Below are 24,599 nucleotides of genomic sequence, written 5' to 3'. Positions count from 1 at the left end.
TTTACAATGACAGGAATAAACATTCTTTAAGATGGTTTTCTTTCAGAAACAATTCCTATTTTTGATTTACAATACTTAATTTTCTACAGTCCTGTTAATAGTTGTTCTTGGTGAGGAAGGTCGAATATATGCCTTCCATATGTTTGGGATTTTTAAACCATCATTGTTGTTCAGATTGGGGTGGTTGCTGATAATCTCACAGGCTTCCTTGAATTCCTTGAATCTAAACAACAATGATGGTTTAAAAATCCCAAACATATGGAAGGCATATATTCGACCTTCCTCACCAAGCACAAGTATTAACAGGACTGTAGAAGACCAAGTATTGTAAATCAAAAATAGGAATTGTAATACTAAAAATAGGACATCTATTGTTTCTGAAAGAAAACCATCTTAAAGAATGTTTATTCCTGTCATTGTAAAAACAGAATTTAGCTTGATGTAAAAAAGTTTTTTATTCACCAGAGGTCATGCCAGTAGAATAACATGTGATCAAATCATTGTTTCTCTAGCTTACAGTTAATGATGTAACTCAGCTTGTTCTGTATACTTATGTACACTCCAGATGATCTTGATGTGAAGATCGAAACGTCGGGATAATAAAAAAGTTTTTTAACACGGTTGTAAATTCCATAAAAAATTTTAAAATGAATGCTGATCACCGTGTAACCCTAAAAGAAAGGATTCAAACTGTTGAGAGATGGTTGCAGGGTTGACACTGGGGAGTTCTTTTGCTTGGTTGAACAGCAGGAGGGAGTGATGACAAGAGGCCATCCCTGGAAGTTACGAAAGGAAACTGTGAGCAAGAAGGTGAGGAGTGGTTTCTTTGCATGGAGGGTGGTTGAACTGTGGAATGCATTGCCTGATGGAGTGGTGAGAACGAGAACAGTCAATGAGTTTAAGGAGTGGTATGATAGATTTTGTTTCTTAGGGGGGGGACCTCGCCTCATTGAGTCTTGACTGACTTTATGTTCTTAGGAAGGACCCCCACGATGAGTCTTTTTACTCCATGGAGGCCTGAATAATAATAATAATAAACGAGGTGAGCAAACTCAAGCATCAAACTATAGGCCTATCTGTGTGTCATGTGTTGTGGTTAAGTTGTTGGAGAAGCTTGTGAGAACTAGGATCCAGAGTTGGATTGACAACAATGGTATTATCTTTGATGGACAGCATGGAATTGCTAAAGGGAGGTCATGTTTTAGTAATCTACTTACTTATTACAATAAAGTGACTTCTTCCTTGGATAGAGAAGGATACACAGTAATATACTTAGATTTTGCAAAGGCTTTTGATAGAGTACCTCATGATAAATTAATAGTCAAACTAGAGCAGATGGGGTTGGATATATTAGATTAGTGCATTGGATTGGAGACTGGCTATCTGATAGGTATCAACAAGTTGTGTATGGGGGGGGGTGATCTCCAGGAAAAGGAAAGTCACTAGTGGAGCGCCTCAGGGGTCTGTTTTGAGGCCATTACTGTTTAACTTGTATATTAACGATATAGTTGAAAATTTGGATGGAGATATTCAGTTGTTTGCAGATGATGCAAAGTTGGGACGAACTATGAAGAGTAGTGAAGAAGATTTGAATAAATCTTCTTCACTACTCTTCTTGAACAAGAAGAGTTGAATAAATTCAGTGATTGGACACGGAAATGGAGATGTGTGTTCAATGTTGCAAAATGTAATGTTTTAATTTTGGAAAACAAAGATGGGATGCAGAATTTATGCTTAGTGAGGATATATTGTTGGAGGTGGAAGAAATAAGAGATCTAGGGGTGATAGTGGATAAGGATCTGAAATTTAGGGGACACATAGCCAAAATTGTGAAGACAGTACAAAAGATTCTGGAAATGATGCGGAGGACACTGACGTGTAGAAGTAGGGAGATTCTTACTCCGTTGTATAAGGCTTTGATTAGGCCACACATGGACTATTGTGCCCAGATTTGGTCGTGCAACTTGCATGACCAAAGGAAATGCAACTTGCAGAGTCTAGTGGACAGGAGGAAGAGGGGAGATATGATAGAGACCTACAAGTTATTAAAGGGTTGTGATAAGATCAATGCTGGAGAGGTTCTACAGAAAATAGTGAGAGATCGGGGGAGAACCAGAGGTCATCCCTGGAAACTGTATAATGAGGGTGTGAGTATGGGAGTGAGAGGCAGGTTTTTTTTTTCGTGCAGAGTTGTGAATGATTGGAATGCCTTGCCTGAGAGTGTGGTGTCTGCAAGGAGTTTGAATGTGTTCAAGGCACGGTATGATGAGCTGTGTGTGTGTGTGTGTGTGTGTGTGTGTGTGTGTGTGTGTGTGTGTGTGTGTGTGTGTGTGTGTGTGTGTGTGTGTGTGTGTGTGTGATAAAAGGACCTCCCAGATGAGTCTTTGACTCCATGAGGTCTTGGGGTAATAATAATAATTGGTTTTCCACCATGTAATCATGTGTGAAGTGGGTGTTCCTGACTTCCCACAATTAATGGTAGCAGATGTATTTTTTATGTTCTCCACGGATTATTATTATTTATATGGACACTTCATGTCAATACTTAATTGGCATGAAGTGTCCAATTACCTGAATATGCCTTTTGAGTCATAAGACTCATCACAGGAGACTCACTCTATCCATTAACACAATACCTGTCATGCATCTCCTTGAACCTATTCACTGTTGGGGCATTCACAACCACCTCTGGCAAACCATTCCACTCACTCACCACTCCAAGAAAAGAACGTAGTCTGTACACCCATACTAACCACACTTGTAGGCAGCTTCCAAGTGTGATCCCTTGTTTTCTTCTTACTTTCCCATGTATTGAAAAATTTTCTTCTCTGTCAATCGTATAATATTCCTTTAGTAACTTTTAAGTTTCTGTCATATCCCCTCTCTTCCTACTGTTAACCAAACTCTGCAGTCCACACATTCTCAATCTATCCTCATAGGGAACATTCCACAGATATCTCACCATCTTGGTCATTCATTTCTGAACCTTCTCCACCATCTCCTGATCCTCAAGAAACACAGGTGACGAAATCTGTGCACAGTAGTCAACATTTGACTGAATCATAGCCTTATCTTTACTTGTCAGTGCAGTATGATCTTCAGCATCCAAGTAGTCCTCTGAGCTATTTTGCCATCTCTTGTAATATGCCCTTTGAATTTCAAATCTCTATCCACCATCATCCCCATTCCTGTAAATTAATACCATCAATATGACACGAAGTGTGTAATCTTTGCATCCCAAAGTGCATTACCTTATATTTTTACAACACTGAAATGACAATCATTGTCCTTTGCCCATACTGCCAGTTTATTTAAATCATCTTGTAAAGATATGTACATCACTTTTGTCAACGATTGATTGCCCTCCCTAGTTTTGCATTATTAGCTGAATGTACCCCTTCAAACCTTCTGCTATATTATTAATATACGACTTAAAGAATAGTGGTCTTAGCACAGAGCCTTGCGGCACTCCACTAAGTCAATGTAATTTGCCTTGATTCTGTTACACCTGATATCTTAGGAATATAGTATTCTCAGCCATCATGGTGTAACATGAAGAATAAATATCATAAATTAAAACCCCTGCATAAAAAAATGAATTATTTAATGGAAAATTTCTTGCATCCAGTAAAATGTATAAAACGTAAGGGTTGTTGTTAAAGTAGTTGATAAAGGAAGGAATGTATTAATATTGTAATATGACTTAAAATAAGGAATTCTAACTAAATAAGTAGCTAACAAAGGAAAGTATAGATTAATATTGTAATACGATTAAAAATGAGAGAGTTAAGTAAATAAGTAGAAAGGGGTGAGTCATAGAGATTAAATTATTAAGTAGAATTCATAGAAAAAGTTTGAAAGGGGATTAAATCAGGCTAGCACAAGAAAAGCAAAGCTATCGCTTAGGGTCAATCCCCGGATTGAAACATTGAGAACGGGCTTGCCGATCAAATGACGTTTGGCGAGAAAACGCCACCCTAATTGGTCGATGATTAAAAAACAAGTAGAAGGAGGAGAAAGGAAGTAAGAAAAGGTGCCGTTAGGGCAGCAGCTATAAAAGGGTTGGTAACCCCCTGGGGAGGGACTTTTCTTTTTGGATAGTCGCTTTTGTCCTTGGAGTTTGGTTTTGGTTCCGGTGGAGTTCACGGGGTTTTCCTGAGTGGCGACAGGGGTGATATCTCCTCGTCACAATATGGAAACGAAAGTGAGCGGGATTTTGATTCCCGTTTTCCCGAATAGGAAGCAAAGGAAAAATTGCCATAGAGTCCTAGAAAAGGAGGGATCCTCTTCGTTTCGACGCTAGTGATAACTACGCAAAGCAGAAAGCTGTAAAGAGACCGATGTCCTCGTTGCTGATAGTAGAGCAAATATATGTGTGTTAAAGTATTCCAGAGTTACGAGAAGTTATACCAGAGGTTCGTTTGGAAAAGAATAAAGGCCCATACGAAGAGCTCGAGAAAGGTACTGTAAATCATAACCTATGTTAGCTAGAAATTTGTCTGTGAAAAGTATCGTGATTCCAATACAAAACTGTTGAAGTTATACTAGGACTTTAGTATATGATAGAATGTGTTATGTGTAGATTGACTAGTGTTAAAGATTTGTGAATGATTAAGAGTCCTAAGGTATTTTTACATGTCTATTATATTGCACAAGATATTTGAATGACATAATTGGTGTTAGTGCAAATAACGGTATAACGGAATAGTGTGAATTAAGTAATTATGTATCCTAAGAATTGAATGCCTAATGTAATGTATAAAATAATTGAAATGTCACAAGTATGTGTTAGCAGTGAATGATTTGTTAATCTACTTCAGTATGAATAATCAGATAGTGTGAATTGATCTAATTTGTTCACATCAGGTGAATTTATAAATTAATGTGTATGGCAGCATAATCACAAATAGCCATAATTGCTTGTAATAATTTAATGTCAGTCTATAAGTATTTTAGTTTAGTATTTGAATTGTACCATGTTTAGAAACTTAATAAACCTTTTGTTCAGTGATAAAAGAGTTGTCTGATGTTGCTAATCCAATGCAACATCAGACAACAACACTTAAAATCATCATACCTAATCACACGGGAAAATTTAATGTTGAGGAAAGAGATTAAGAGTCACGACTGCAATAATAATAAAATACTAAGAGATATATTCGAGATTGACTTTCTCCCTATTTATGACAACATAAATGGTGCTGTTGATAACCACTTGAAAATATTGTACTTAGTCATGCAGAAAATTTAAGTTGAGAATCGAGTTGAGTGTCACGACTGCAATAGTTACACTTTCAGATATATTTGAGTTCTTTCTCCTTGTTTATTTATGTATGTAATATCCTAAACTAAATATCCCAAAAGGTGCAGTGTAAATACAAATATTAGGGGTACTTACGGGGAGCAATAACTTAGATATTGGTATAAGTTTTGGTAAAATCTCGGGCATAGAAGTTAGAAGAATATAGATAAAAGGAATTTGTAAGATTAGAGTAGAAATCGTAAATTGGGACACAACAATTCCACTCCATTATACACCATTCCTAATATCTATTCCAATAAGTCAATGTAATTTGCCTTGATTCCACTCCATTATACACCATTCCTAATATCTATTCCTATTTGCTCCAACTTATGTAATAGTTTTCCATATGATATTCTGTCAAATTCCTTTGCAAAATCCAGCAGTATCCTGCATAGCCATATTCTTTATCTTGCTCTGCTGTCACCTTATTATAAAATGTGAATAAATTACTTAGGCATGACGTACCCTTTGGATTGATGGCAAAGGATTCTGGTTATTTTTCTTGGAAGAAATAAAATTTACAAACAGATAGAGGGAACTGCTATGAGGTTCTCCCTCTTGCCAATTTTTACATGGAAAAATTTGAAAAACGAGCAATAGACTCAGCCTCTCTCAAACCTTCTATCTGGCTAAGATATGTAGATGATGTGTTCTCTATTTGACCTCATGTTAATGAGCAATTAAAACTCCATGTTCATGCTTGTTCTTTCATTTCTTTAGCCTTGGACGAATCAGCTGACATATGTGATGTAGCCCAATTAAGCATTTTTATAAGAGGAATTGATGGTAATTTTAACATCTTTGAAGAACTTATCGGTTTTGAGTTACTTCATGAAAAAACAAGAGGGTCAGACATATTTGACACAGTAAAGTCATGTCTAGAAAATCAACGACTAGATTCTAGTAAGCTCATCAGTGTTTGCACTGATGGAGAACTGTCAATGGTAGGTAGAGTTTCTGGGACTTTAACTTTACTTGAAAGGTTTTTAGGTCGTTCTCTACTAAAGCATCACTGTATTATACATAAAGAATCTCTGTGTGGGAAAACTCTAAATTTGAAGCATGTTATGATACCAGTTGTAAAACGTATGAATAAAATTAGAGCAAGAGGGTTAAACAGAAGAGAATTCAGAGAATATTTTGAACTGCTAGATATCGAATATGGCGAACTCATCCTTCATTGTGAGGTGCGCTGGCTTTCTAAAGGACAAGTTCTCACTAGATTTTGGAAGCTGAAAGAAAGTGTTCGTAATTTTCTGGAAGAGAAGGATGAGCTGCATGAGAAAAAAGTCCTGTTGTGTGATGAGAAATGGCTATTTGATTTAGCATTTTTAGTTGTTGTTACCAGCCATCTCAATGATCTAAATTTGAAACTTCAGGGCAAGAACAAATTGTTTCCTAGCTTAGTAAATGACATCAGTGCATTCAAAATAAAATTAAAACTCATGTTAAAAAAAAAAAAAACATTTAATTTTCGTGACCAAAAAGCTCTGGAAATACTTTTATTGGGATTATATTGATCAAGTGCATATAACAACAACTAAGTTATACCAACTAGTTTCACCAACTAAGTCTGTTGGCATCTTCAGGGTACATAACTGATGTACGGCACTAAAAAGTAAAAAACTGTTACAAACTATAATCAACCGATTCCAATTATATTAAACAAAGAACAGAGCGCGTACAATACATTCATAGAGCGTGGATGATATCACTTGTTGTTATTTAGGAATGTTCTATAGTTGGCACTGTAATTCAGTTCTGGCGAGTTGAAGGATCTGATAAGGGTCTTCCAGATCACGGGCAAGATTAGTCCTTGGTTCCTGTTAAGGTTTTGTATACAGCGGGCAACTGTTGTGGCCTCCTTAAAAATTTGGGAGCGGAAGTCCTCCTCCATATAAGGAATTGTGCTTCTATCCCACTCTATGGTATGGTTCGTTCTTGAGAAATGAAAAGCTAATCCCGATTTTTCTTCTCTGTTATTATTGACGTCACCTATGTGTTCTTTTTGCCTAATTTCAAGGCTCCTTGAAGTTTGGCCGATGTAATTCAAGCCGCACGAGCATGGTATGTTTTTCATTTCTCGAGAACGAACCATACTATAGAGTGGGATAGAAGCACAATTCCTTACATGGAGGAGGACTTCCGCTCCCGAATTTTTAAGGAGGCCACAACAGTTGCCCGCTGTATACAAAACCTTAACAGGAACCAAGGACTAATCTTGCCCGTGATCTGGAAGACCCTTATCAGATCCTTCAACTCGCCAGAACTGAATTACAATGCCAACTATAGAACGTTCCTAAATAACAACAAGTGATATCATCCATGCTCTATGAATGTATTGTATGCGCTCTGTTCTTTGTTTAATATAATTGGAATCGGTTGATTATAGTTTGTAACAGTTTTTTACTTTTTAGTGCCGTACATCAGTTATGTACCCTGAAGATGCCAACAGACTTAGTTGGTGAAACTAGTTGGTATAACTTAGTTGTTGTTATATGCACTTGATCAATATAATCCCAATAAAAGTATTTCCAAAATTAAAACTGTTCATCTCCCAGTTAGAAAACGGGGATTTAAGTCAATTTCCACATTTAAAAGAACATAGTGAATCTGTTGAAGATAATGGCAACTTTACAGAATATACTGAGAAACTCAAATTATTGCAAGAGTTGTTTAACAGTCGTTTTAGCGATTTTGCCGATACTCGCATACTTGCATTTATAAATCCCTTTTCACTTACTGAAGATAAAATCTTGACGATGGCTAGTAGAAATGGAACTTATTGATCTCAGAATCAATTCTTTATTGAAAATGAAATTTAATGAACTTCCATCACTCCCAGATGCTTCTGATATAATTAATTTCTGGCGATCATTGCCCTGTGAACATTTTCCAGACCTGAGAAAATTTGCTCAGAGTTATCTGTTGTCTTGGAACTACATACAGATGCGAACAAGCATTTTCATCAATGAAAATGATTAAGAACAAAGTACGGTTGCAACTGACTGATTCAAATTTGAAAAACTTTTTGATGCTTTATGTAACTGATTTAACTCCAAATATTACAAGCTTAGCAAAAGCAAAGCAATTTCAAAAGTCTCAATAAAATAATTAATGTTTATCTTGTCTTTATATGAAATCTTTTTATTTAAAACTGCTAAGAGTGTCTATATTACCATATATATAATAAATCATTTATGCAAAACTGTTAAATATACCCATATTACCATATTTTTAAAGGGCTGAAAAGTGGCATAAGTTTGCATGCTGCATCTTAACTTAAAAATGAAAAAATTGATGCATGAACTATAAAAGGTTGGCCAACCCCTGCCTTATGCCCTATAGTTGATAATATAGACAATCCTACTTATAAACTTGCCCAACAGTTAGCTAAGTCTTTTGTCCCCCTTACTTGCAACTCCTCTACAATTGTAAAAAAATTCAGTCTGTTTCAAATCATTCGTTAAAAATCATATCCTTAAAAATTTAGACATAATGGTTAGTTTTGATGTCACTTCTTTATTTACTAGTATATAGCACTAATAGACACTCTTAATTTAATAAAGTCTAAATTTCCCCTGATATCTCTGAATTATTCAAATTTACAATGTATACAGGTTACTTTATGTAGGGAGGAAAAATCTACAAACTTAAAAAGATTATGGATGTTGTATTCAGAAAAGGTTATATGCTGAACTACAAAGCAGGAAATGATGACTAACTGAGATATGCTAGGTTTCTCCCTTGGCATCAATTGCTAGTTGAAGGATATCGGCAGTGCAAGGGAAACATTTAAAAAATAATTATTATTATCATCATCACACAAGACCCCAAGGAGTCAAAGACGCATCTAGGAGGTCCTATTATCATACACACAGCTCACCATACTGCACTTTAAAAATACTCAAATTCTCTGCAAACACCACACTCTCAGGCTATGCATTTCCAATCATATCAACTCTCTATGCAAAAAACCTGCTTCTCGTTCACTTACTCATACTCTCCTTATAGAGCTTCCAGGGATGACCTCTTGTTCTCCCCTATTTCCTGCCATTTTATGAAACATCTGTTCAACTTTAATCCCGGCTTTTGGTTTTTATTACGGGCGACTCCAGAGTGTGCATAGAATCATCAAGGGAGGCCCTAAACATCATGTCCACACAACTATTCGACATTCTCACAGTATCTATCATACCTTGCCTTGAACTCATCCACTGTCATCATACCACCCACAACAGACTCTGGCAGCTTATTCCACTCATTTACCACTCTAAAAGTAAAGAACCCAGCTCTAACACCTTTGCTAACCACGCTCTTGCCCAGCTTCCATAGATGTCCTCTAGTTCTCCCACCACCAGTCCTGATCTCAAAAATATCCTCTGAATTAATCCTATAGAAATCCTTCAGCAATTTGAATGTCTCAATCATATCTCCCCTTTTCAACTTAACCCTTTTCAATCATATTTCCGCCTATCAACCAGTTTCTATAACCCAAAAATCTTCGACCTGTTCTCATAAGGTTCATTCCATAGACCTGCTATCATCTTTGTCACTCGCCTCTGGATCTTCTCCACCTCCTCCCCATCAAGAAGCAACCTAGGTGACCAAATCTGGCACAGTAGTCAAGATGAGGTCTTATCAAGGCTGGGTACAGAGGAACAATAACTTGCTTGTCTCTGCTCGTCAAAGTATTTTTCAGCAACCAAGTGATTTGTTGAGCTGATTTAGCCACTTTTGCAATGTGCTCCCTAATCTCCTGGAGTAGGGTTCCACCAATGTGATATACTACTGCTAATCTTTTCATTCCAAAATGCATAACCTTACACTTTTCCACATTAAAATGACATCCATTCTCCTTAGCCCAGTCCTCCAAACTATCCAAATCATCTTGCAAAATTTTGAAGTCCTGTGCACTCACTATTGCTCTACCCAACTTTGCATCATCAGCGAACAAATGAACTGTTCCTCTTAGATCCTTCCCTATATCGTTAATGAACAAATTAAACAGCAGTGGTCCAAGAACAGAACCCTGCAGCACACCACTAGTCACAGGCTGTCTTTTGGATTCTACTGCTGAATAAACTACTCTCTGATATCTCTCCATCAACCACCCACCTATCCATCTCACCAACCCTATATCCATTCCCATATGTTGCAGTTTACGGATTAGAATTCCATGTGGTATCCTGTCAAAGGCCTTGGCAAGGTCCAGCAGTATCACTGTAAACCCGTTACCCTTATCCAGTTCAGCCGTCACTATGTTATAAAACTTGAGCAAGTTACTGAGGCATGATCTACCCTTCACAAAGCCATGCTGTCCCTCGTACAGTATCTCATTTTCATCAATCCATTCCTGTATTTTTCCCTTGACTACTTTCTCCAAGACCTTGACAATGACTTCTGATATGCTGATTGGTCGGTAATTTGCAACTGTAGTCTTGGATCCTCCTTTATGCAGTGGAACTATTTGCCCCTCTTTCCACACCTTCGGGACTAAACCAGACTCGAGACTCAGATTAAACAACATGGTCAACGACACTGATAATTCTTTAGCCACTTCGTGCCGGTGTACCATCCAATCTCACAGATGTATTCACATTAAGGTTCTGTAATAGACTATTCACCTCCACTTTATTCATCACAGTTCCCATATAAACTAATGGTTCCTTCATCCATTCAATGTCACCACCTGTGCGATATACTCTTGCAAAGTGCTCACTCAATAATTCCACTATATTAACTGATTCAGTGACCTCCTTACCATCGGCATTCTTTAAAATCATTCCACCATCTACATTTTTTCTTTTACTTTCAACATATCGAAAAAACTGTTTGGGATTCTCTTTTGCCTGCATGGCTAATGTTCTTTCATAATACGCTTTTGCTTTTCTTACCCCACTCGTTACCCTTCTGGCCTGCGCTTTATACCATTCGTGTGCATGCAGGTCTCCCTTCTCTTTAAATTCCCTCCACAGTTGTTTCTTTTTTTGCAGCTCAAGCTTAATGGTGTTATTCATCCATTTAACCGCTACTTGTTTTACTATTCGGACCCTAGGTATACAATCAGCCATAACCTCCTGTAAATGCTCCTTGACCACTTCCCATGCTCTGTCGACATCCAGCCCTTGCAGTTTTATATGCCATGGCACTGAACCAAGCAATCTCCTCAGCTTGTCATACTTGCCAGTATGGTAATTACACATACACCCTGTCTTAATCGAAAATTCCACACCTTTAGCCACCTCCCAGGTCAAGACCTTTTGACCACTCTCACCAATAGGTGGCAACATGGTCATATTCAAGTCAAATTCTCAGATGCTATTACCAGGTCAAGCACTCTCAAATCCCTAGTATTTTCTATTACATGCTGTGTCAGATAGTTATCTCTTAATGGAGAGGAATCTAGAGCACGTTGCTCAAAATATTCCATATAAAAATTAGCAATGGGGGGGGGGGAATAATGGCTGTGCCTTCTTTTATTATCCTCCCCTATTGCTAGCTTTTATATGGAATATTTTGAGCAACGCGTTCTAGATTCCTCTCCTTTAAAACCCAAAGTCTCGCTTAGATACGTTGATGATGTTTTCGCTATCTGGCCCCATGGCTGCCAGACATTAGGCACTTTCCTCAGCCACCTAAACAAACAACACAAACGCATGCAGTTTACAATTGAGATTGAAAAGCAAAACACACATCCGTTTCTAGATACACTTGTCACACTTCTTCCTTCTGGCAGTCTTTCCTTCATTGTTTACTGGAAACTGACACATACTGGCCAATATATACACATGAACTCCTACCACCATCCAACACAAAAACTAGATGTCTTTAGTACTCTAAAAAACAGGGATTTGAAAGATTCAATGAATAAGTGCTTAAAGATAAATTTAAAGTTATCAGCAATACCTTCCTATAAAATGGTTACAGCCAAAACACTATCAACAAAATTCTCTACAAGACCTCACAAAAAACAAAGATAAACTAGACTACAATAAAACTATAACCATTCCATACATTAAAGGGATATCAGATAAAATAAACAGAATACTACAGAAGTGCAACCTTTAAACCTCCTGCAACTCCCTCTGCTGGCCCACCCTGGAATATATTGTATTTATTGCACCTCTAATCTACCATAGATAGGGGAAACAGGATGCACAATTCCTACCATACAAAAGGAGCATAAATGACACATTAAATATAATAACTATGGTGAAGCTGGCCTTTCTGATCATGCCCTGAACACTTTACATAGAATTGACTGGAAAAGCACCAGTTGTTTAAATCACACAAAAACATGGTATGAACGTAAATTTAAGGAAGCCTATGAGATTCTAATCAATCACCCTAATCTTAAAAGTAATGATGGTCTAAAAATCCAAAGCATATGGAAGGCATATATTCTACCCACAGAACCTTTCTACCTAAGAGTTAACTATAAACAGGACTGTAGATAATCCAGAATCTTCAATCTAATATAACAATTGTCATGTAGAATTAGAACATCATTGTTACTGTAAGAAAACTATCTGTATGAAAGAATGTTTCTGTGATGTTATCTTAAATAGAATATAGCTTTGATGTATGATGTAGTTTCTAATTAATTAATTAATTTTTAATTTAATTTTATATATATATATATTATATTTTCACTAGAGGTCATGCCAGTAGAATAACCATTGATCAAATCATTGTCTCTTTAGCATACTGTGTGAAATGCAACTCAGCTTATCCTTGTATATTTGTGTATACAAGGATAAGCTGAAAATATTTATGAAGGTCGAAACGTTGGGAAATTAAAATAGTTATTTATAAAATGGTCGTAAAGTCCATAATTTCTAAAATGAATCCTGATCACTGTGTAATGCTAAAACAAAGGTTCGTCCCATCTTTGCATCATCTGCAAACAGCTGAATATCTCCATTCAAATCTTTGCCAATATCATTAATATACAAGTTAAATAGTAATACCCTAAAACAGACCCCTGAGGCACTCCATTAGTGACTTTCCTTATACTGGATATCGCACCCCCATACACAACTTGTTGATACCTATCAGATAGCCAGTCTCCAATCCAATGCACTAATCTAATATCCAACCCCATCTGCTCTAGTTTGACTGTCAACTTATCATGAGGTACTCTATAAAAGCTTTTGCGAAATCCAAGTATATTACTGTGTATCCTTCTCCTCTGTCAAAGGAAACAGTCACTTTATTGTAATAAGTAAGTAGATTACTAAAACATGACCTCCCTTCAGCAAATCCATGCTGTCCATCAAGGATAATACCATTGTTGTCAACCCAACTCTAGATCCTAGTTAAGCTTCTCCAACAACTTAACCACAATACCTGACACACAGATAGGCCTATAGTTTGATGCTTGAGTTTGATCACCTCCTTTATGAAGTGGCATAATCTTGCCCTCCTTCCACTCCTTAGGAACTTGACCAAGTGCGAGACTCGTATTAAAAAAATATGTCAAGGCAGGTGTCAACTACCTGGCATATTCCTTCAGAATACGCGGTGATATATTATCAAGTCCCACAGCCTTATTTACATCTAGTTTACTCAACTCCCCAAACACTTCTTGCTCACTTACAGTCAGTCTCTCCTCCCCATCATCAACTGATCTCGACCTCTCCATGAAGTCACATTCAAAAGATTGAAAGATCTTTATGAACTGTTCATTAAATATCTCTACTACATCTTCTGCAACAGCTGTTCTTTACATCATTTTCTCCAATAGGCGTCATCCTTCCATAATCATTCTTTTTTTTTTTTTTGCTGCTTACATATCTAAAGAACTCCTTAGGATGGTTTTTGACTTCATTTGCTAACTACTGTTCATATCTCACTTTTGCTACCCCTCACCAATCAAGTCACCCTCCTTGCCTGGTCTTTGTAATCCTCGTGGAATTGGTTATCACCACTTCTCTTATGCTGCTTCCATAATGCTCTTTTCCTCTGTATTGCATGCTTAATCTCTCTATTCATCCATTTCACACCTACCTTATTTAATCTTCTGACTCTTGGAATACATTAGACATTGCTTCTACTAGATAGTTCTTGAAAATCCCTCAAGCTGCATTGATCTCTTTTTCCAGCTAACTCCTCATTCCATGCAATACCTGCAAGCTATCTCCTTAGCTCTTCATAATCACTCCCCTTGTAGTTCCACATATACCCCTTTTCGCACAGAGGTTCTCACACTGCTGGCAACCACCCAGGTAATCACCTCATGGTCACTTTCACCAATTGGTGGATGAAAGACACCTCATTTATAATTACATCCTCTGATGAGATGACTAAATCCAAGACCCTCAATCCTCGTGTGCCCTCTGTTACATACTGTCTGAGGTAGTTATTCCTCAAAAACTCAAGAAACTCATTTTCTTTACTTCCAGTTGCTATCTCATCCTTCCAGTCTATATTGCCATAATAAAATCGCCCATAATGATCACCCTTTTATTTATTTGGCTAATTTGATTATACATTTCATTACATTGCTACCTAGTTAGTAATGATGTAATTTTTTCATGTAGTACTGTCATATCCTGTACACCCCTTGTGAGGGTACATGGCAGGAATATGATGATGATGATGATGATGATTTCATTACATTTCACTACCATCCACATTACCAGGTCTATAACAACATCTAATCAAGTATTTTGTTCTATTCACCTCTATTTCACACCACACTGCCTTAAAACTACTGGCTATTTCCCCTCTTGCATTTCTACTTTGTATGGACATAACTCTTTTTCTATCATCAATAGCACTCCCACTCCATTTTTACCCTTTCTATCCTCACAAAACACATCATACTCTTCCATCTCTATTCCTTCCAGGATGTCGTCCTCATCTAACCATGTCTCACTTATTCCAAAAATTTTTGGGTGAACAGACTCAATTAATGCAACCATTTCATCTGCTTTGTTTCTTACACTTCTAGCATTTGTATACAAACACAACAGCTCATTTGTGAATCTGCAGCTAGTTCCATAATAGCACTCATTCAATGTGATTTCTCCATGCTCAACTGGAGCTATTTCCCTTTCTGCTTATTCATTTTAGAACCCTATTCAAGTCCAACTGTTTACTCTTGATCCCAGGTCATCACATTCCTTTCCTGTCTACACACATGCATTCACATCCTCTTGGAGTATCCACCTTTCTCACGCTGTGTTCCCCTCTCCACCCTGAGCCTCCCTGTTTCCCTGTTCCTCTTGCACACCCATTCTCATTCTCTATACTTATGCCACTCACTTCCTCATTCATAACCACCTCTTCAATCTCTCCTGTCTTACTCTCCTGCTCTTCCCCATCACTTCCCACTTGATCAGATTCATTCTCTGTACTCACTTTTCACCTTCCATCAGCAGTCTCAACAAGCAACTCACACTAAAACCACTGAAATGCAGTCCATCATTTTTATATAGTTCACTTGAAATTCATTCCACACATTAATAAACTGCACTCCTTTCTCCTCACAAATTTCAGCTAACATCATTCATAATCCTTGCTCTCTGCTTCATCTCACCACTGTCATACTTAGGCAACACGCTTACTATCTTTCCTATCACACTATTCTGTTTTATCCATCTAAGCAACTTCCTTAAAACTATTAACTCTCTTGCTCGCTTCCTTCTTGTATCCAATGCCTCAATCCCTCTACTCATTTTACCACGTGGAAAACATACCTTGTGCATCCTCTCATCCAGCACACCTTTAATAATTGAATCACCATACAACGCCACTTGCAAGTCTTTCGTTACCTGTTTTATACCAACCAGATTTGTTTTAATCATTTTCACTCTCCCATACATTTCCTGAATTTTCTTAACTTCATTCTGCATTCATCTCTTGACTCATGCTAACCAACTCAACTTTCGAATCTTGCATCACATTCTCTCGGTCATTCAATTTTTCTAATTTTTGATCTCTTGACTCATTCTAACCAACTCAACTTTTGAATCTTGCATCACATTCTTTCGGTCATTCAATCTTTCTAATTTTCAAACTCTCGAACTATGCTTCACACTTTCACTCTCTTTCGAGTTTTCGTACTCTCAATCCTTGCGTAAAACGTTTGCTGTCATTCATTCTTTAGATTTTTCCAGCTTTCGAACCTTGTGTCACACCATTTCTGGTTTCATTGATTCTCTCAATTTCGTTGCTTTCCACCACATTCACTTCACTTTCATCCTATTTACCATCTATTAAGGTTTTCAAATCACTCGTTTTCTTTTTCACTGATTTTTTAACAATTTTTGCTGTTCCTTCATACCATCCTTCTCTTTCAGACGGGCGCTCATTTTCCTTGTGGTATTCTCGCTACTAACACTTCCTGTCATCAACATATTAGCACTCATCAAATCTTCATTCAGCTCACACTTCACACACACACACACACACCCTCCTTCCATCTGCCCTAAATATCCACAATTCATCAATGTAATCAAAAGAGTACATGTTGAATGATATAAGATCAGAATGTGTCCCTAGAGTTCATGAATAAATAGGGTACGAGTGAAATGAATTTAGAATAGTGTTAAGTAAGAGATTCTAAGAAAAAGATGATGTGGAAGGACATTTATGCATAAGTATAGTGTCAGTTATGAAAATTATAAGGAACAGGCCAGAAAAGTTACAACTGTTGTATAAAAAGCTTAGTCCAAGTATGAAAAGAATCTGGTTCTACAAGCTAAAGGCAACCCAAAAGAATTCTTATCATGTTGGAAGTAAATGAAAGAATAACTCTACTGAATGCAGATATCATGCAGGTTAGATACAGAAGAGATTGTTCAACTAATGAGTGCCCATTTTGCTAAAAGCTATCAACCGAGTGTTTGTGACATTCAGCTTGCTACTGTCTTGTCACAGGATGAAGAAACTGAAATGTATAGAGGAGGTACCAGAGCTGTTTTCAAGCTGAATAAGAATTTGGCCATAGGGCCAATGGAATATCACTAGGAATGCTAAAAGGGTGTTCAGCTGAAATGACTGTTCTTTTCTACTAGGCTATATAATTTGAGTCTCAAAACAGAGGATTCCACCAGAGTGGAAAGAATGTAGGATAATCCCATTAAAAGACTAATATGCTTGACTGTTGACCTATTAGTATTTCTTCAGTAGTGGTGAAGATTTTGGAAAAGTTGGTAACAGTTCACACACAGAAATGAGTTGACAGAGACTCTATATTCTGCAACGAATAGTATGGTTCTACTCAGAGAAGATCCTGTTTGCTTAAAACGTGTTTGAGCAACTTGCTTACATGTTATAATATTAGATTGAGTTAGACAAAGGGAATGGATTTGCCTTAATACTTTTGGACTTTGCTAAGGCTTTTGACAGAATTCAGCATGGGAGCCTATTGCATAAATTGGAGAAGATGGGATTGAATTATAAAATATCAGTGGATAAGAGGATGGCTGATTGACAGATTTCAAAAAGTGTTTTATGGAGGATACAAGTCTATAAGATTAAAGTGTATCATTGAGATATCCAGTGTTATATTATGAGGATGTGCTGAAAAGTTGTGATTATTTTGAATTTCTTCATAACCTCTGACATGTCTTCTTATATTACCTAAAAGAAAAGAACAAATTATTACAATTTGATGAAACATGGAGGTTAAAGGGTTTCAAGATATGTTTTTTTCTTGTGGTCACTTGCTTAAATATCATTTTTGTTCTAGGTATGAAGACTGATTGAGAATTTGTGGACTGAAGATGCTAGCAAACAGGAGAAAGAAGAATGATATAATTGAGATGTAGAAACTTCTGAAAGGGTCACACAGGATATAATTAGATGGAATTTTTCATTTTATGGAGTATGGAGAAAGGACAAGTGAGCATCCTTGGAAGTTGAGAATGAATGCCTTCAAGAAGGAGGGGGGGGGGGGTAAGAGGTCGATTTTTCTCGAGTGGTGCATGATTGGAATGGATCGTCTTTGGAAGTAGTGAGTGCAGGTAGTATGAATAAAGACAGCAAAAGGTATGACAGTTGGTGCAGATAATATCTGGCCCTGCTTGATTTGTCCCTAACTCCCTGGAAGTCTCTCTTAATAATGATATGTGGTGATATGTTATCCATTTCCACAGCCTTATTAACATCTAGCCCAGTCAATACTTTTTACACCACTGATTCTTTTACCTCTAATCCTCTGATCATTTGTTTCTCTTCTAGGTGTTACACAGCATGACTTATACTAGTATGCTATACCCTGAGAAAGTGTGTTCATTATATAATTCCACTCGATTCTTTGCCATGGTCAACCTCCTTCCATAACTCTTATCTTACTATCACCCTTGCATTAAGACGGGCTTAATTTAAACATCAGCAAAACAAAAGTGATGGCTTCTGGCAATTTAAATGAATTTATAATAGAGGGAGATAAAATAGAATCATTGAAAGTTATGATTTACTGAGGCCCAGAATCAAAAACGATAGTAAATAAGAAGATGAAATTAAAAGAAGGATAGTCATGGGGAAAAAAGCGATGTGAAACCTGGCAAAAATTATGAAAGATAGAGGTGTGAGTAAGGCCACAAAAGTTAGAATTGTCAAAGAAATTATTTCCAGTAGTGATATATGAATGTGAAAGCTGATTAAGAAGAAAGATAGAAAGTGAATTGATTCATTTGAATTATGGGTTTCGAGGAGATTATTAAGAATCTCATGAACTGCAGGAATGACCAATAAGGTGTTTTAGAGAATATAAACACAGAATCCTCCTAAGTGCTGATCGCTAAATAGAAGTTGATGTGCTTTGGCAGGTCCGTCGCCAGATTAGATCGCCCCTGATAGATTATAAAACAAAAATATAAGAAAATCTGTAATTGCTATATTTGTTTTTATTGCAAGAGAAACATTAATGCAAAACGATTACATAATATTAATTAAATGTTTGCTCTACGGGGATATCGCACAATAAAGCTGTTTATAAGTTCTTCTAAATTTAAATTATAAGCTATGTCCACTTCTATCATATAGTTGCTAGACTAACCAATCTTTCTTGGATCACTGCTGTTCACAATAATTTTTAATCAGTTTAAGGTTTGAAAAAACTTCTTTCTGCACTTGCTACGTTAACAGTTCATAGCGATGGCAGCTACTGCAATATGGCTGAACAAGCGCCCTTATTAAGCAACGTCATGAGGCAGGCTGTCTCTATGCTACACCCTGTGGACAGTACTGTACCTTGGACATATTATATGAGCTGATGATGATCCTGATTATGCAAGTAGGATGGAGAGCCTTTCTTCACAAGATCAAGAGTTGGAAACTGGATGGCACATAACACTCTATACATCTAACTCACGGAATCGAGTACAATTCTTGTGTAGATGCATATTAACCTGTTCACATACTTTGTCAACCTCAATTATAGTACTGATGCTAGCTGACTACAAAGCTTCTTATCCTCCATATAATTCTAGACATATTCTCTTTTCACAGTAACCCTACTGAATATGCTCTGAACAATTGGTGGCAATGTTGATATTGATAATACCTGATTCACATGCACCTCTTGTGAGAATATTAATTCAGCACTGTAAAACATTGAATTGATTCAGTCACATACTGATTAAGGTAGTTATCCTCCTAGTATACACTGTGTACATTGCAATAATTAAAATCTTCCATTAGGATTACCTCCTGCCATATTAATTAATTAATTTATTATTATTATTCTGGATCTCCATATAGTTATAAGGCTCATTGTGGGAGATTCTTAGGCTACATAGTCTATAATAGCACTACTTAAACTCGTTCACTGTTTGCACTCTCATCACCTTCTTAGGCAAGGCATTCATGCTCTTGCCACACTCCACTATTTGAGTTTGTGCCAATAGAGAGTACAATTTGTTGACTAAGCCCATCCTTATTCACTCAGTACCCAATGGATACCTACTGATGGGGTGCACAGCATGAAGGTGAGGATTTTACATTAGGTCAGAAACACCAGTTGGTTCTCTGCATTCCTTAAAGGTAATGTAGAAGCTCCTCTCAGTTATTTGGCTCTTACCCTTAAGCAGTCGCTTTGAGGCTGATATACATATACAGGGCCGGCGGAAGTGGGCACTGCTGCTGGGGCACGGTCCATAAGTTCATTTTTAAGAAACAAAATTTTTATCAAGAAAACAAAAAATTCTTAGAATGATCAATATTAAAATAAATAAGGCTGGATACACCGATTAAAAATTTTAAAAAATTGTATATTGCCGCCTCTTTGATCAGCCGGCTGTTTGCAATTCTGCAGCGAGAGCAGGCTAAATGCTTGCCTGCAGAATTTTGTGTCTACTGCAGTCTATCTAAAGTGAAATGGTGAATGGTTTTTATGCGCAAAACGGATTTTCGTACAAAACATTTGTTGCTAGTTAACCAGTCATATGGTACGCATCTCAGTAGGCTACTGACAGTAGTGCAGTGTGGACTATTATTTCGTCACTGTGTCGTGTTGTGTAATAATTTCTTGTGGGTATAAAATAGAAATGGAATCAAAAATTAAAAAAACGTTATCCGGTGCACAAAATCGTAAGCGTCATGCTGCAAAAGAAGCAGATATTAAGAAACAGACTGGGGCTCTTAATAAATTTGTTAAAATATTAAAATATTCTGATGCAGATTGTAACCAACTCAGTACATCAGAAATCAGAGTTGAGGAACTGTGCACATCATCCAGTTTGCATGAAAAGTACTATTGCAACTATTGAACAAGATAAGATGCATGATTTAAGTGAAAAACAGTTAGAAGAAGATTTAGTTGAGTTGACCACGAAACTAACACATTGTTAGTCTCTGTAAATTTAGAAGATCCAGGTGAATGGGGAAATATTGATGAAAAATTACGAGTTGTTTTAATTGAAATGGGGCCCCGTTCAAAAGAAAAATATAATATATCCCAGAGATACATATGGGCGTAAATTTGACGGCACGTATTATAATGGAAAACGGGGAGCTCGTGCCAAGAACATGGCTCATTTATTCTGAAACTTTAAATTCTGTTTTTTGCTTTTGTTGCAAACTTTTCAAATCTACTGAATCAAGTAGTCTTGTAGAAGGTTATAACAATTGGAGAAATGCAAGTACAACTTTGCATAGACATGAGACTAGTTTAACTCACATGAAAAATTTCTTAAAATGGAAGGAACTTGATAAAAATTTAAAAAACAAAACTACTATTGATTGCCAGATTCACATGTATGAAATGGAAAAGAAACGTTGGACGAGTGTTTTAGAATGCTTGATTGAAATTATAAAATCCCTTGGTAGCCAAAATTTAGCTTTTTGCGGATCATCTGATAAATTATATGAAATAATGGCAATTTTTTAAAATTAGTTGAACTGTTTGCAAAGTTTGATCCCGTTATGGAAAATCATGTTGATAGGGGCCCTACAACCAGTGGCAGTGTTAGGGTCTTTGCCACCTGCATGCAATTTCTATCTAAGCACCCCTGTAACAATCCAGGCATGTGTGTGCACTGGTGGCGGCACCTGCATGCTCTGAATGCCCGCTTCCGCCGGCCCTGCCTACAATGAAACAATAAATACACTATTTGAGTAAAGACAGTCAAAATGAAATATCGGAAACTTTAAGCAACTCAATCAAGGATACAATGTTATTATCAATTTGAAAATCTAAATATTATTCCATAATTTTAGACTGCACACCTGATGCAAATAAAACAGAACAAATGACCATTATTATTCGCTGTGTTTCCTGTGGCAATGGAATTGTCAAGATCAGGGGAAACGTTTTAGGTTTTGCAGATATATCAGATTCCACAGGACGTGATTTATGTGCAACAATAATGGAACAACTGGAAAAATTGAACATTCCCATTGAAGATATGCGAGGACAATGGGGCAAATATGAAAGGGAAAAAATATGGGCTCCAAAATTTGCTTTTGAACAAAAATCCTCAAGCTTTTTACGTGCCATGTGCTGCTCATACTCTAAATTTAATCATTAACGATGAAGCCAAAGATAATGCAGATACGATTACTTTTTGCAATTATTCAAGAAATATACAATTTTTTTTTCATTCTCTTACAAACGTTGAGCAATCCTTTTAAAAGTTCGTAAAAAAATTAACATTGAAACAGCTATCAGAAACGCAATGGAAAAGTAAAATTAATGCAATCCGCCCTCTATGATATCAGTTAGGAGAAATTTATGATGCACTTTTTGAAATTTTAAATAATGCAAATTTTAATAAAGAATCTCAGCATGAAGCACAAACATTATGTGCTAAAATAAAGGACTACAAATTTATTTGCTCTCTTATAACAACCCTGTGAGTAAAATGCTTTAAGACAAAAATATGAACATTACACTTACTTTAGAATCTATCGAAAACTTAAAAATATTCTTACAAGAGTATCGATCAGATACAAATTTTAAAGAAGTTCTAAAAACTACAAAAGAACTGAGTGAAGAGGTGGATGGAGAACAAGAATTTAAAACTGGTACGGAAGTTTGACGACGAAAGAAGACACAATTTCACTGCGAGCATCATGACGAAACGCCACAATCGCCAGAAGATAAATTTAGAAGGAATGTGTTTTATACGCTTCTAGACGTTGCAATGTGTTGATTAATAGAACGTTTTGAACAACTAAAAACATATTATGATAATTTCAATTTCTTGATTACTACGAATTAATAACAAAGATTTACGAAAAAATTGTGACAATTTAGAGATTCTCTTAGGACAGCGACAATAAAGATGCAATTGCAATAGAACTATATGACGAGTTATGTGCTTTCCGGGATATTTTTTGGAAGGATAATTTAAATATTCAAAACCCTTTCGATATTCTTAATTTTATTGTCCAATAATTTATCTTTCCCTAACTTTTCAATTGCTTTAAGAATACTATTAACCCTACCTGTTAGTGTAGTGAGCAATGCACGTTCCTTTTCCAAGTTGAAATTGATTAAAACCTACTTAAGAACAAATATGTCACAAAAAAGGCTTGTTAGTTTGGCGTTAATAGCTATTGAAAATTATATATGTGCAGAATTAGACGTTAAGACCATTATTTCTAATTTTGTGAATATGAAATCAAAAACTCTAAAATTTTAATTTAAAAAATTTCAAGTATATTTATGTAATTTAATTTATTTTCTGTTATTCTGTAAAGATGTTGTTTTTTGAATACATTATATTAAATGTTCTAATTATTTCTGAATTCTTTTCGTATTTTCTCATCTATCTTGAGTTTCTTTTATTTTCCTAAAAGATAGTTCCACTTATAAAAATTATTAAAAAAATTTTACACGTTACTAAGAATTTAGTAACTTGTAAAATGCAAGTTACTAAATTTTTTAAACTTTAGTTCAAATATATTCTAACTTTAATTAAAATTCATTTTAATTTTGTTAGCGATTTGGGTCGGTGAGAAGGCCATAATCCCAGTATCATTATATTCAATGATTAAAGTGAAGTGGCATTATCAAAATTTGCTTTAACTTTTAAGAATTTTTTGAGTATTCGGCTTTTTAACGATTATCCTGCCTGGTCCGTTACATTTAGTGAACCAACATATGACTGCTCCGTCAAAATTTATTTAAGAAATTTCAAATAATTTAAATTTTTATTATCGTAAAAGAACCACACATGCCCGAATCGTTACAGGGGCGCTTAGATAGAAATTGCATGTGGGCGGCAAAGACCCTAGCTCCGGTTCTGTATGTATGTTTATGTATATATATATATATATATATATATATATATATATATTATATGAGGCTGATATACTAAAAAAAAAATCACTGAAATGAATGACAACAGATAGCATATTATTAGTAGGTGATTAAATGTAATCTGATTTTAAGAAGTTGTTAAATTCTATAAATCCAAAGATTTGGGTATGTGCATTTGTATTTCTTTTACTTAAAAGATGACAAAATTTTAACTGATTATATTTATTCGTTTTTTCTTATATAACAGTCATGTGTATGAAGAAGCTTCTGGTCATGCATATGAAATATGGAATTATGGAAGATATATGATAACAGATGAATATGTGAGAAAATCAGTTCTACCTCCTCCTCTTGTTCTGCTCTGTTATATATTTTCAGTGACTAAAGGTTTAATTTTATTTGTTGTCTACAAATTTCATTATGCCTGTTGCAAAAAAGTAAAGCTTGGTGAGTTAAATTCATTTTATACTGAATACTATTATTATGATTTTAGAAGGGAATTTCTGAATAATGAATATAAACTACATAGCTTCTAATAATCTGATTTTGCTCAGTTCATCAGTTTATGAAAGA

General features: G+C 36.0%; 1 protein-coding gene across 1 annotated transcript in view; it reads left to right on the top strand.

The window, feature by feature from the left end:
- LOC150108776 (transient receptor potential cation channel subfamily M member 2-like) overlaps positions 1-24,599 on the top strand; it is a 685,147-nt gene that overhangs the window by 621,729 nt on the left and 38,819 nt on the right. Inside the window, exon 19 of the mRNA XM_090410077.1 lies at positions 24,274-24,473. Within this exon, the coding sequence (XP_090266203.1) occupies positions 24,274-24,473 (200 nt within the window). The remainder of the gene's footprint in view (positions 1-24,273; positions 24,474-24,599) is intronic.

Source organism: Typopeltis vanoorti, chromosome 2, assembly GCF_054136105.1.
Source record: "Typopeltis vanoorti isolate ZY-2024b chromosome 2, IOZ_Tvanoo_1.0, whole genome shotgun sequence".
Taxonomy (NCBI): domain Eukaryota; kingdom Metazoa; phylum Arthropoda; class Arachnida; order Uropygi; family Thelyphonidae; genus Typopeltis; species Typopeltis vanoorti.
Note: the sequence above shows the minus strand (reverse complement) of the source record. Positions and strands in the feature narration are given on the sequence as shown.